The sequence below is a fragment of the Scyliorhinus torazame genome, chromosome 21 (assembly GCF_047496885.1).
Source record: "Scyliorhinus torazame isolate Kashiwa2021f chromosome 21, sScyTor2.1, whole genome shotgun sequence".
NCBI lineage: Eukaryota > Metazoa > Chordata > Chondrichthyes > Carcharhiniformes > Scyliorhinidae > Scyliorhinus > Scyliorhinus torazame.
The window spans coordinates 8,436,439-8,449,628 of NC_092727.1; the positions used below are offsets into that span (position 1 = coordinate 8,436,439).

The 13,190-nt window shown below is 45.0% G+C and overlaps 1 protein-coding gene across 2 annotated transcripts in view; it reads left to right on the top strand.

The window, feature by feature from the left end:
- Positions 1–207: 207 nt before the first annotated feature.
- The window catches only part of ube4a (ubiquitination factor E4A (UFD2 homolog, yeast)), a 64,877-nt gene continuing 51,894 nt past the window's right edge, over positions 208–13,190 (top strand). Inside the window, exons 1-3 of one of the 2 annotated variants that reach the window (XM_072486447.1) lie at positions 243–344; positions 11,244–11,331; positions 12,503–12,664. In XM_072486447.1, the coding sequence (XP_072342548.1) occupies positions 12,541–12,664 (124 nt within the window). In that variant the 5' untranslated portion in view covers positions 243–344; positions 11,244–11,331; positions 12,503–12,540. Of the gene's footprint in view, positions 345–11,243; positions 11,332–12,502; positions 12,665–13,190 lie in introns of both variants that reach the window. The other variant, XM_072486446.1, reaches the window with a different exon arrangement.

Genomic DNA, 13,190 nt, shown 5'->3' on the forward strand with positions numbered 1-13,190 from the left:
GGGCGCGTCCGGGAGAGGGGCGAGGTGACGGCGCGGGCGCGAAGGAGGAGCAGGGGCGTGGTGACGGCACGGGCGGGAGGAGGAGCAGGGGCGTGGTGACGGCACGGGCGGGAGGAGGAGCAGGGGCGTGGTGACGGCGCGGGCGCGTCCGGGAGAGGGGCGTGGTGACGGCGCCGACGTCTCGTCCGGGGGGGGGGAGGGTGGTGACGTCACGGTCTCTGGAGGCCAGTCTGCCGCGCGGGAGGGTGGAGCGATCGTCCTGACGCGACGTCGGGTCGGGGCGGCGCGCACGCACGCACGCAGGGTGCCCGGGCCTCCCGCACGGACGGACAATCAGAGCCCAGGTAAGGGCTGCTCGAGCCGGGCCGTTTCCCCACCTTCCCCCCCACCCCAAACAATGATTCTAGATCATAACGACCGGGTAATCGGTACAAACACACTGAGCCGCCTCTGCCCTCAGCCCCCGGGATCACCCCCTCCTCCCGGTCCTCCCAGCTGACTGCCATTGATTCACCCAGCCCCGGGCCTGCTTCTTACACCCAAACCTATATTTAATGAGTTTATATTTAACCAGTACTTTCCGGGAGTTTTTGTTGTATCCCCCCCCCCCCATCCTGAGGTTAGAATTGGCCCTGTCTATTGTGTTAATTTAATGACTGTTTAATGTAAATATTTGATATGAATTTCTCAGGACTTTATCTCTCTGCTGCTTGATATTGTGTGTTATGTAGGCCCCAAGTTTCCAGGCCAGCTGGCTGGACACCAGGCTCCTTTGCTGCTAATTTTTCTCCCCCCCCCCCCCCCCCCTCTGTATTGGATACAGAGCAAAATATTTCTTTTGTCTGAAGATTTCCCCCTCAACCCTCCCCCCCCCCCCCCCCCCCGCCCCCCTCTGACCAGTTTGTCAGCCTGGCCCCTGAAGGCTGAAGGAGTACGTGTGCAGCGAGCTCGCTGAAGGGCAGCGCGGTATCACAGTTACTTCACCGCGCCTGGGTCCCAGGTTCCATTCCCAGCTTGGCTCACCGTCTGCCTGGAGTCTGCACGTTCTCCCCCGTGCCTGCGTGGGTTTCCTCCGGGTGCTCCGGTTTCCTGCCACAAGTCTCGAAAGACGTGCTGTTAGGTGAATTGGACGTTCTGAATTCTCCCTTGGTGTACCCGAACAGGCGCCAGAATATGGCGACTAGGGGATTTTCACAGTAGCTTCATTACAGCCTACTTGTGACAATGAAGGTCATTATTATTATCTTCTGACCAACAGGCTAAACTAAAACCAAGTCATTTTTGTTCCATTTTGAAGACCCTTGTGATCATTGTTACTGTGATTGAGGATTTTTATGACCTGTTAAAGAGTTTTCCCGTTGCTCGCCCAAGAATTCTGTCCACCTGTTTGCGTTGGCCATAGAGACATTGGCGATGGCTCTCGGGGGGTCGGCAGAGTGGCGGGGGTATTGAGGGGACAGAGGGAGCATTGGATGTCACTCTATGCCGATAACCTCTTGCTGTATGTTTTGGATCTGTTGGAGAGTATGGGAAGGATTATGGGCCTGCTGGGGTGGTTTGGAGGGTTCTCAGGGTACGAGCTGAATCATAGATTATCAGAGAATTTGCAGTGCAGAAGGAGGCCATTCGGCCCATCGAGTCTGCACCGGCTCTTGGAAAGAGCACCCTACCCACGGTCAACACCTCCACCCCATCCCCATAACCCAGTAATCCCACCCAACACTATGGGCAATTTTGGACTCTAAGGGCAATTTATCATGGCCAGTCCACCTAGCCTGCACATCTTTGGACTGTGGGAGGAAACCGGAGCACCCGGAGGAAACCCACGCACACACGGGGAGGATGTGCAGACTCCGCACAGATAGTGACCCAAGCCAAAATCGAACCTGGGACCCTGGAGCTGTGAAGCAATTGTGCTATCCACATTGCTACCGTGCTGAATGTAGGGAAAAGCGAGGTATTCCTGGTGAATGAGCTGGCACAGCGGGCTAATTTAGGTGGTTGCCATTTACGATAACAAGGGATAGGTTTAGGTATTTAGGGATTCAGGTAGCGAGGGAATAGACGGGCTCCATAAGTGGAACTTAAAGCTGGTGGAGAATAGTGGTAAGGTTCTTAAGAGGTGGGATATACTGCACTTAACGCTGGCGGGGAGAGTCCAAGTGGTGAAAATGAACATTTTGCAGAGGTTCTTGTTTATCTTTCAAGCTCTCTCGATCTTTATACCAAAGGCCTTTTTTCGGAAAGTAAACACGATCATTTCTGACTTTGTATGGGCGGTGAAGGTGCCAAGGGTGGAGAAGACCCTTCTGCAGAGGCAGCAGGAGGGTTGGCGATGCTGACCGTGCTTCATTATTATTGGGCGGCGAATGTGGACAAGGTGCGGCGGTGGTGGGAAGGAGAAGGGGTAGAGTGGGTTAGGATGGAGTAGGAACCTTGTAAGGCGTCTAGTTTGAGGGCTTTGGTTATGGCAGCATTGCCAATGGCTCCGAGTAGGTATTCAAGGAGCTTGGTGGTGCAGTCTACAGTGAAGATATGGAATCCGTTGAGGAGACATAGGGTGGAAGGGATGTCGGTGCTAATGCTGCTGTGCGAGAATCATGATTTTGAGCCGGGGGGGGTGGGGGATAGATAGTGGTATACAGGAGGTGGAGGGAAGTGGGGCTGGTCAAGGTGAGGGATCTGTATTTGGAGGAAGGGTTCGCCAGTCTGGAGTAGCTAAGGGAGAGGGTAGAGCTGCCGAGGGGGAGTGAGTTCAGGTATCTGCAGGTTAGGGACCTTGCGCGAACGGTCTGGAGTGGGTTCCCTAGGTTGCCGGGATATACCCTGCTGGATCGACTACTGCTTCCAGATGTGGAAGGGGAGGGAAGAATTGGGGATATATACAAGTGGCTGGGGAGCAGGGAGGCGAGTGGGTGGTGAAGATCAACAAAAAATGGGAAGAGGAGTTAGAAGGGGAGATCAGTTGGGGAGCATGGAGTGAGGCACTGCGTAGGGTAAACGGGACCTCTTGTGCAAGGATGAGCCTGATACAGTTTAAGGTGGTGCACAGGGTGCATATGACTCGGGTGAGAATGAGTGGGTTCTTTAAGGGGATAGCAGATGAGTGTGAAGGGTGTGGATGGGGGCCAGCGAATCACACGCACATGTTTTGGGGTTGTGAAAAATTGGGAAGATTCTGGGCGGGAGTGTTTAGCCAGGATAGTGGAGGAGGAGGTGGACCCGGATCCTTTGGTGACGATATTTGGGGTTTCCGAGAAGCCGGAGCTCATAGAGAGGAGGAAGGCCGATGTCTTGGCCTTCACCTCTCTGATTGCACGGCGGCAAATTCGGAAAGTGACGTTTTGGGGCATAGTTTGGAGCAATTTGAGACATGATATGTGGCACGTGCAGCATGCTTTGGAGGAACAGGTGATGCTGGATCTCTGGCTAGCATTCATGCCAAAGTGAGAAGGTTGTAGACTCATGTCTCGATTAAACATAAAATTTAAGCTGACACTCCAGTACGATAATGAGGGAGTGCTGGACTATCAGAGGTGATGTCTTTTGGATGAAACATAAAACCGACACTCCGTCTGCCTGCTCAGGATAATATAAAAGATCCTATGGCACTATTTTGAAGAAGAGCAGCGGAGTTCTCTCTGGCCAACATCATTAAAAACTGATTATCGGCTCATTTCAGATTGCTGTTTGTGGGAGTTGCTGTGCACAAATAGGCTGTTGCATTTGTTTTCTTTTAGTATTACAGTGACTATTGGCTGTAAAATGTTTTCAGACATCCAGGGTTTGTGAAAACTGTAATGTAATGCGGTACTATCTTTCGATGGTCCCCAAAGCTCCTCATCACTTTAGGGCAGCACGGTAGCATAGTGGTTAGCATAGTTGCTTCACAGCTCCAGGGTCCCAGGCTCAATTCCGGCTTGGGTCATTGTGAGAAGTCTGCATATTCTCCCCGTGTGTGCGTGGGTTTCCTCCGTTTCCTCCCACAGTCCAAAGATGTGCAGGTTAGGTGGATTGGCCATTCTAAATTGCCCTTAGGCAAAATGGTTAGGTGGGGATAAAGGGGGATAGGGTGGAGGCGTGGGGCTTAGGTAGGGTGCTCTTTCCAAGGGCCGGTGCAGACTCGATGGGCTGCATGGCCTCCTTCTGCACTGTAAAATCTATGGTAATTCTTTGGTTTCTATGTGTCTTGTCAGAGTCTCTTGCAGCCTAATTGATAACTGATAGAGATGGATCGCTATGATTAGGCCACAACTCCATTGTTGTATCATGTGACCGCCATGATGGTAGAAAGCAAACTGAATGAATCTTGGTCTTTTTGTCCAGCAATTCTCGTGATCCTATATTCCTATTGAGCGTTGGGTGTATTTGATTAATTGCAAACTTTGAAGGGCTTGTAACTTGTTCCTGTTATTCCTTCAAATACTGTATGGAGATTCAATGATAAAACACTGGCTTGATGTGAGAGCACAGGTTCCACAGTCTGATCCTGTTGAGGAAACCGAATGAAAAGGTTTTCCTCTCTCCTGGGCAAAATAGGTAAAACTGCGGGGGGGAGGGGGGGATGTGAAGGATTCAAGTTTCATTTGCCATTTTGGCACAATTCCTGTGTGCTTCATTGCACAGTGTTGTGTGGACAGAGAATGAGGTGTCAGGATAATGTATAGCATGGGAGAATTGTAACTTTATGTATGGTACCAGACCTGTGGTTCTTAGGGATGTTGTTAAAATTCTCACGAAGATTACAGGAAATCGTTGATTGATCTCTCCATGGACCTCATAGAATGTGAGTTCTGTGTAACGTGGGTAGAGGCCCGCCCAATAGGGGCTCACCAGCTGGCCTTTAAATTATGATCCCCAGAACCGGCCAGCAGTTCCCGATAGTCCCAAGCTGGGACATTTGTTTTGTGTACTGCACCTGCGGCCTTATTTGTGGTGGAGAATAAACCTGCTTTACATTTTAGTCTACGCCTCCTGGAATTATTACAATGGCGACGAGGATCAAGCACGGGATTCTGAGCAGCCTTTTTAAAAAGCTTCCGAAGACAACTCTGATAAGAGAAAGATATGTGTGTCCCAGGCAGATGAAGTGATCTACTGATGGTCCCAGGCAGATGAAGTGATCTACTGAGGGTACCAGGTAGATCAGCAATGCCTACATGATGGATTATGTGAAGGCCATCAAAAAGGCGCCGACTCCGCAAAATACAACAGAGTTGAATTTTTTTTCAGGCCCGATTAAATTACTATGGGAAATTCATCGTAAATCTGGCCACTTAGTTGTCACCCTACACATGTTGCTGATAAAACATCAGAGGTAGTCATGGCGGGCCTTATGATGCCTTCACAATCACAAAACAGCAACTGCTGTCCTCGAATATACTGGACTTTTATGATCCCAGAAAAGAACTAATACTGACCTGTGATGCCTCTCCATGTGGAGTGGGGTGCAATCCTCTCACATCGATGGGTCGATGGCACAGAGAAACCCTTTGTAAATCGTCCAAGAACCTGGCGGACGCTAAACGTTGTCATTCACCAATAAAAAAGGAAGGAGTATGTCTATGGCCGACGTTTTGAAATCATAACAGACCACAAGCCTTTGGGCCTTATCATAGAAGTTAAAGCAACGACCCCCCCCCTCTCCGGTTCAGATCTAACATTGGGCCTTCATACTGGCGGCCTATGAATACTCCCTCGAGTACCGTCCTGGAGTGTGTTTGCCAACACGGAAGCTCTTGAGTTGTCTCCCGCTGCCCATGAGTTTAGCCCTGTTGCTGGCGCTGAAAGAAGTCATCCTGACTTTAAACTTTTAGGTATCTCGCCAGTATCTGCAAAACAGATCCGAGCTTTGGATTCAGGAGGACCCCATTTTATCCAAGTTAGGCCCTTCAATCCTCAGCGGCGGTATCCGAGGACACCCCATAGACGACATGAAGCCCTTCCTCATGAAAAGACAATAACTAACTGTTGAAGAAGATGGTGTTATCCTCTGGAGATCCAGGGCAGTGTTAGCTCTGCACAGAGTGCCAGGGCCTCTGGTGACCATCCTACAAAGACAAGACTTAAATCTGGAACAAAGTAGTATAAAGGTGATTTCTTGAAGTATGGTTTTGTTAATTGTGCCAATACAAATCGGGTTGCAAAGATCAATAGTGTTTTATATGCAGTGAAGTATTGGCGAATAATAGCTTAAAACCCTGGAAACTGCAAAGGAACCTAAAGACTCAATATTAACTAGAGCTCGGGGAAAAAACCTCTTGAATTTTTTTTTAAGGATCTAGCGAGAACTGAAATCATCAACTGAAGTCCTTAGCAGAAATTTAACATTTAATGACAAAGTACAATTAGCCTCTCTTTTGGAAGCTTACTGCATAGCTAAAAAGAAAATGCCCCACACTGTTGTTGAGAGAGAAATTCTCCCTGCAGCATTAGACATGGTTACCAAGGTGAGAGGTCAGCTGAAAATCTGAAATGCATCACGTTTAGTGATAACAACCGTGGCTCACCAAATTTGTAATATTGCTTGAGAATTTAGAAGTACAGCTTATTTCTCATCAGGTTCACAGGAGGAGAGGGCTCTGCGCATATCGGGTGCAGAGTTCAGCCAGTTCCTTTGTGCCGTCTTCATCTTTGTGAGGACAAAAAAGCCAGTCTCTCCTATGTAGGTTGTTGTGAATGGCAAAAGCAACAAAATACTTGTTTTACTCAGCACCGAATACTTCGTGGAGCCTCTATTCCAGAATGCTGACAGCCTCATTGACCTGTAGCGTGATTTTCAATGTGCTTTCACAGGTATGGGGCAGTAGTTCAATTTCTTATTTTGAAGTCAGCTGCAAGATAATAATTGACTCTGGGGTCTCAAACTCAAAAGGGATTGTTCACCCACCTCTTCTCTCTCAAAACCTGAAACTTCTCCTCTGGAAAGTCGTGACAGAAGCTGTTGATCAGCCCAGCCAGATGCGACTGAATAAGGCTTGCCTGTCTATTGACAGCTCCCTTACCAACACTGTTTCCTTTGATGTGTTGTAGCAGTATGGGGGACAAGCATTAGTTTTCACTTTGCACTCACACTGGCCAAACTTTCAACGACTTTTGGAAAGCATCGATTTCTTCATGATGTCGAAAGCAATCGTCATCCTTCCCTTGCAATTTGAGATTCAGTTCATTTAGAACTGAAAAGCTATCTGCAAGGTAAGACATAGTTAGCATCCAAGTTTCATCAGCAAACAAATCAGCCAGAGGGGATGATTTTTCAGGGAAGAAAGCGTGGATTTGATAACTCAGTTTGTAAACTCTGACTACCATATGACCCATGACAGCCAACGTACTTCTGTGTGGAACAACAAATGTGTGTGCTTGGGCCCCATGTCGGAACACAGTCTTTAAAAGCCTGGTATTGAGTGTGCTGCATTTAATGAAATTCACAACTTTCACAAATCCTTTCAACACCGCTTCAAGATCGGATGGAATTTCTTTCGATGCCAATGCATCATTGGGGCAGCATGGTAGCATTGTGGATAGCACAATTGCTTCATAGCTCCAGGGTCCCAGGTTCGATTCCGGCTTGGGTCACTGTGTGTGGAGTCCTGCACATCCTCCCTGTGTGTGCGTGGGTTTCCTCCGGGTGCTCCGGTTTCCTCCCACAGTCCAAAAAGTTATGAATGTACACCTTTTTATTCAAACATTCTTGCAGCTGACAGTACTGACCTTTCCATGCCACACAAGAATCTTGTCTTGGAACTGTACCTCTGTTCCTTCACCATTGGATATAAATCTTGGAACTCCCACAATGACAACATTGAGTATCCTTAGTGATACCCACATCCATGGCCAAATAAAAACAAAAGTAATAAAAACTTTTCTTTGCCAGCTGACAATGAAATCTAACGCTCTGTTTGAGTATCTAATTTAAGCTACTGCGAGGTTGTCACCCACCAGCACTGTTTCTGTTTGCCAAATATAAACTGCACACTTTCTCTACAGGAACAATAAGCTTAATTATAAGTTGATAGAGCAATAATATAGGGAGCACATTACCACCGTTTGCTTGTCCAAAACACCAGCATGCACTATAACCAATACAGCAGTGTTCTAGTCTTGGCGAATATTCCCCCTCTGTCCATACCTTGCAGTTTATATATTACAGGAATTTCTGGCGTAAGACCTGTTTTGGATGCAATAACATTTGACTTAACCTCTTAGTCTGTTTACACTGGTTTAATAAGAACATATAGAATCATTTTTCTGAAAAAACTATTACCTTTAAATCTGCACTGAGTTTGCAACACTACCTAAAGCAGCAAATAATCTTCAAACTCAAAACATTATCCAGAATAGTCAGAAATGGCTTGTAAGCAGATTGATCTGAATATTGGACAGCATGTTTATATTGTGTTTTGTTATTAAGAATTACTTGAACTTCTTTGGTAGCTTGTGATTTATTCCTTATATGATATTTATAAACATTACAGATCTCTAGAAACTTTTAAATGGTGTCTTCCCTTTATCCAGACTTTGCTTTCTTGTTCAATGTCCTCAATTTCCCTTTGTTTTTTCTTTGTTTTTCTTTATGCGAGCGCACAGTAGAAATGCAAGTTGCTGATGGACCAGAACTTCAGACCTGCTGTGGCTTCTTCAGAAATAGACTGAAGGAAATAATAAAAATGGTTTTATGTCTCTAAGCAAAGGATGATGGGTTGAAGTTTGGCCACGTTCACATAAACAGATTTGAATAACTGGAACATTGCCTGCTGTGCTAATGGGCTCCCGACCTCTTATCATCGCCTTGCATTGTCACACCAAGTTATTCTGAGTTCATGTGGCAGCATGGCTTCTATTCCTAGCTGAAGTCTGTTGTAGTGTAGTAACTCAGTTTGGTTTGAAGTACTACAGTTCAGAAACCAGATTTGTGCAGAAGCTCAGTTTGAAAAGGATGTGCTTTTAATGCGACATACATTTTCCAATGCTGGCTATGTGATTATTGTAAAATTACCCTGAAGATATTTAAAACTTTCCTGATGTAGAATTCTAGAATCTGTGTTTGTATCTGCTTTATCAGGTTTCAACATCCTATAAGTATGGTTAACATTTGAGTGTCTTTCTAACCTGTTTGCTATAAACTCAGAGGTTCCTCACAAAAAGAATGGGTCTGCTCATCACTCTGTTTTTCAAAAGCAAAGTGATCTCGAACTAATTTATTTGGCTAACATGAACACTATCCACTGAGCCAGTCCAGACTGGCCAGTCAGATGTCGGGTTCAATTCCTGGACTGGTGTCTTGTCTAAAAAAGGTCAAAATCAGGCAGAGCTCTTACTCTTGATCGACTATGCAGTCACATTTGCTAATTAAAGTATTGAAGTTAACAGAGAACTGCAGGAAATCTTGTAACAGTACCTTAGTGAAGTGGTTTCCAACCTTTTGCATGTAATAGCATGCCTCTATACTATTAAACATTTTTGCGGCAGCCCTCCTATTTTCACTGTGTCTTCCCTTACTGGGAACTCCATTTTTAACTTTCCTGTCCTCTCCTGTTTCTTTTTACCTCTCTGTCTCTCCCGCTTTCCCTAGGGTTTTAAAAAAAATAAGCATTTTATTGAATTATCAAATATAAGCAGTAATATACATATAGACAAAGATATACACATAATACAAATTTCATGAACAACAACAAAAAACAACTAAATCTAAAGTTGGAAGGCAATTAATGATGAAATGGAACAAGGAACCCCTACTACTAAACTAACCCCCATTAACTCAACCCCCTAACCCTTGAAATGTGTCCAGGTCCTTAAAGAAAGAAATGAATGGCCGCCATCTCTGGTAGAACCATCCCACCGAGCCTCTGACAGTATACTTGACCTTTCCCAGATGCAAGACTGATATCATATCTTCCATCCATGCAGATGCCTTGGTTAGTGAGGGAGATCTCCAGTTGAGTAATATTTGCCTCCTGGCAATTAAAGAAGTGAAGGCAAGAACATCTGCCTTCACTCCTGAATAGAAAAACGGGTAGTCCGATTAAATATTGCGATCAGCGGTCAAGGTTCTCGAGTTATCTGCAAAATCTTTGATATTGTGTCGAAAAAGAAAATCCAGAATTCAGCAAGCTTAGGACAAGACCAAAACGCATGCGTGTGGTTAGCCAGTGTAAGTGAACAGCGGTCACACTTGTCCTCCATGTCTCGAAACAGTCCACTTATCCTTGCCTTTGACTAATGTGTCTATGTAGCACTTTGAACTCTACCAAACTCAGTCTGGCACAGGATGAAATGAAATTCACCTTGTAGAGGGCTTCTCTCCAAACCTCCTCAGTAAGCACACGGCCTAGCTCCTCCACCCATTTCTTGTGTACTCTATCCAAAGGGGCAGGACCCTAAGATAGAATGAGGTTGTACAGATTTGAAATTGACCCCCTCCTCTGCTGTGCCAAGGACAATACCTTCTCCAGCAGGGAAGAAGGAAGGGCCTGGGGGAAGGAGGAAAAGGATTTGTGTGAGAAATCCTGAATTTTTAAAAAACGGATAAGGTTGGGACCAGTCAGATTGTATGTGTCTTATTTTTTCAAGGTTAGCAAAGCTTCCATCTAGAAATAAATCTGCAAAAATCCACAAAAAACGTGAGAATGTGGAACGTTGCATTTTTAAAAAATCCAGTTAATCATTCTTTATGAAATGCAAACTCTTAGCTTTTTTATGTTCTTCTAGAAAGTTGTGTTTTGAACATTTACAAGTGTTGCTCAAAGGTTGAGGAAACCGGTGTTAAAAACCACAGGCAATACGATTTTATTTGGGGTGGGTGGGGTGGTGAGATTGACATGTGGGAATACTTTAAAGGAGGTTCTCATTGCATGCTAAAATAAAAGCAAAATACTTTGGCTGCTGGAACTCTGAAATTGAAACAGAAAATGCTGGAAAGACTGAGAGCATCAGTGGAGTGAGTGTTTCAAGTCCGTCTGATTCCTCCTCAGTCCTGAAGAGGGGTAGAAATGTGATGGATTATATAGTTGGAGAGAGTGATGGAGAAGGCGGAGCAAAAAAGAATGCCCGGGATAGGTGGGAACTCAGGGGAGATTGGCAAACATGTCATAGACACAAGACAAAGTGGGTGTAAATGGTAGTGTTAAAGGCTAATAATGACATTAAGGTGTGCTTTCTCTCTCCACGGATGCTACCAGACTGCTGAGTATTTCCAGTCTTTTCTGTTTTATTTCTTACTCCGTGCTACTGTTCTTGTGTTACAGTGGTTTTGTATTTTTATTGGAAAGAAAGACTTGCATTTCGATAATGACCTTTATGACTTCAGAATGTTCCGAAGCACTTTATAGAGAAGTAAGTGGTTTTGACATGGTAGTAATTTTTTAAATGTAGGAGACAATATGACCTATAATGCTGAAAACCTGTGCTCCAGAATATGCTGTGCACCTAGCCATGCTGTTCCAGTACAGCCACAACACTGGCATCTACACAACAAAGTAGAAAATTGCCCAGGTATATCCTGTTCACAAAAAACAGGACAAACCCAATCTGGTCAGTCACAACTCCATTGATCTACTTTCAATGGCCAGCAGAATGATGGAAAGTGTCATCATCAGTGCTATCCAGCAGAGCTTACTCAGCATGAGTTCAGCCAGGACCTCTCTGTTATATTACTGTGTTGGTCCAAACATGGACAAAAGAACTGACGGTGACTGTGCTTTACACAAAGGCAGCATTTGGCTCAATGTAACATTGAAATTGAAACTTCATCACGGATCCCTTGTGAAAAGGAAGAAAGACTTGCATTTATATGTCACTTTTTGGGACCATTAGATGTTTGAAAGGACTTTACGGGCCAATGCAGTACTTTTTGCAGTGTAGTCGCTGTAGTAATGTAGGAAATGTGACAGCCAATTTGAACACCGCAAACTCCTACAAACAACAAAGTCATATTGGTTCTATATAGTTTCTTAAAGTCATTAGAGTTATTTAAAATTGTGTTACTCAGGTGGTGGGCTCGATTGAAAATGCTTTTTTTTGTGGTAAATCTATTTTCTGCTCTTAATAAAACCACTGAATTACCTCTTTCCAATAAAGAATATTTTTCACAGTCTAAAAATTACAAAATAAAAAACCCTGCCCAATTACACTGCTCATGATAGATTTTATGCTCCACTTGTCAATGAATGGAAGCCTAAGGGATGACAGGGGAACACCACAAGAATTTCCTACTTTTCCCAGAGTATTTCCTTTGGCTCCCAGTTGTCTGTAGGCGGAGGTGATTATGGATTAGCGAGAAGCAGGTTATTTAAACAAAAGCTTGTTTACTCAAAACAGAGAAATGTGGATGATTGTCTGTAATGGGTTGTCACTTACTCTCTCCGGTGAAAGCGCACTTGTCCAATTTAGGGTTTTACTGTGCAATTGTGTATGCATATTGTGACATGCTGAAATAGTTTTGAGTGTCAGCATTGTCTCGAAGGAGTGGATGATTCATCCATATTTTGTATTGTCTTCCTCTCAGCCTGCTTTGGAGCTGAATGGAGTGGGCTTTGAAGAGAAATGACTGACCAGGAGAACAACAATAATATATCCAGCAACCCCTTTGCAGCTCTCTTCAGTTCTGTGGCCGATGCCAAACAATTTGCTTCTGTGCAGAAACAGCAGCTTCCCACAGGGCCAGCAGGTAAGCATATTTCTGAGCTTCCAAGCTTGTCTCCTTCCCAGTAACGAGCAGATCATTGACAGCAAGCCTTGCAAATACTAGTATCTTCTTAGTTAGCCTCCGTGCTAATAAAGTAGGAATGGAACAGCATACTTCAGTAATGCAGGAAACAAGTAGGTTGCCGCAACCTATCAGCTTGCTTTTTTAGATAAGTATTGTGAAAGTGTTTCATGTGAATGCCAACACCTAGTGAGGTTCCAGCACGTCCGAAATAGGACTGCAGAGAACCTCACTTGAGTTTTAACTTTTGATCATCTACTTTTAGTCTAAAATCTAAACTGTGGTTTTTCAGAGATCTATTTCTCTCTTTTGTCGAATTGTAGGCAAGTACAAAACCGAAGCAGGTGTTTGCCCCATTGAATCTGCTGGCACTTTCAGGGAACAGCGCAGTTCATCTTCTCCCCTGCTTTTTCCCCATGTCCAAGCAATTTTTTTTCTCCCTCGCACAGCCAGTTCCCTTGTGAAAGATATTATTGAATTTGTGTCC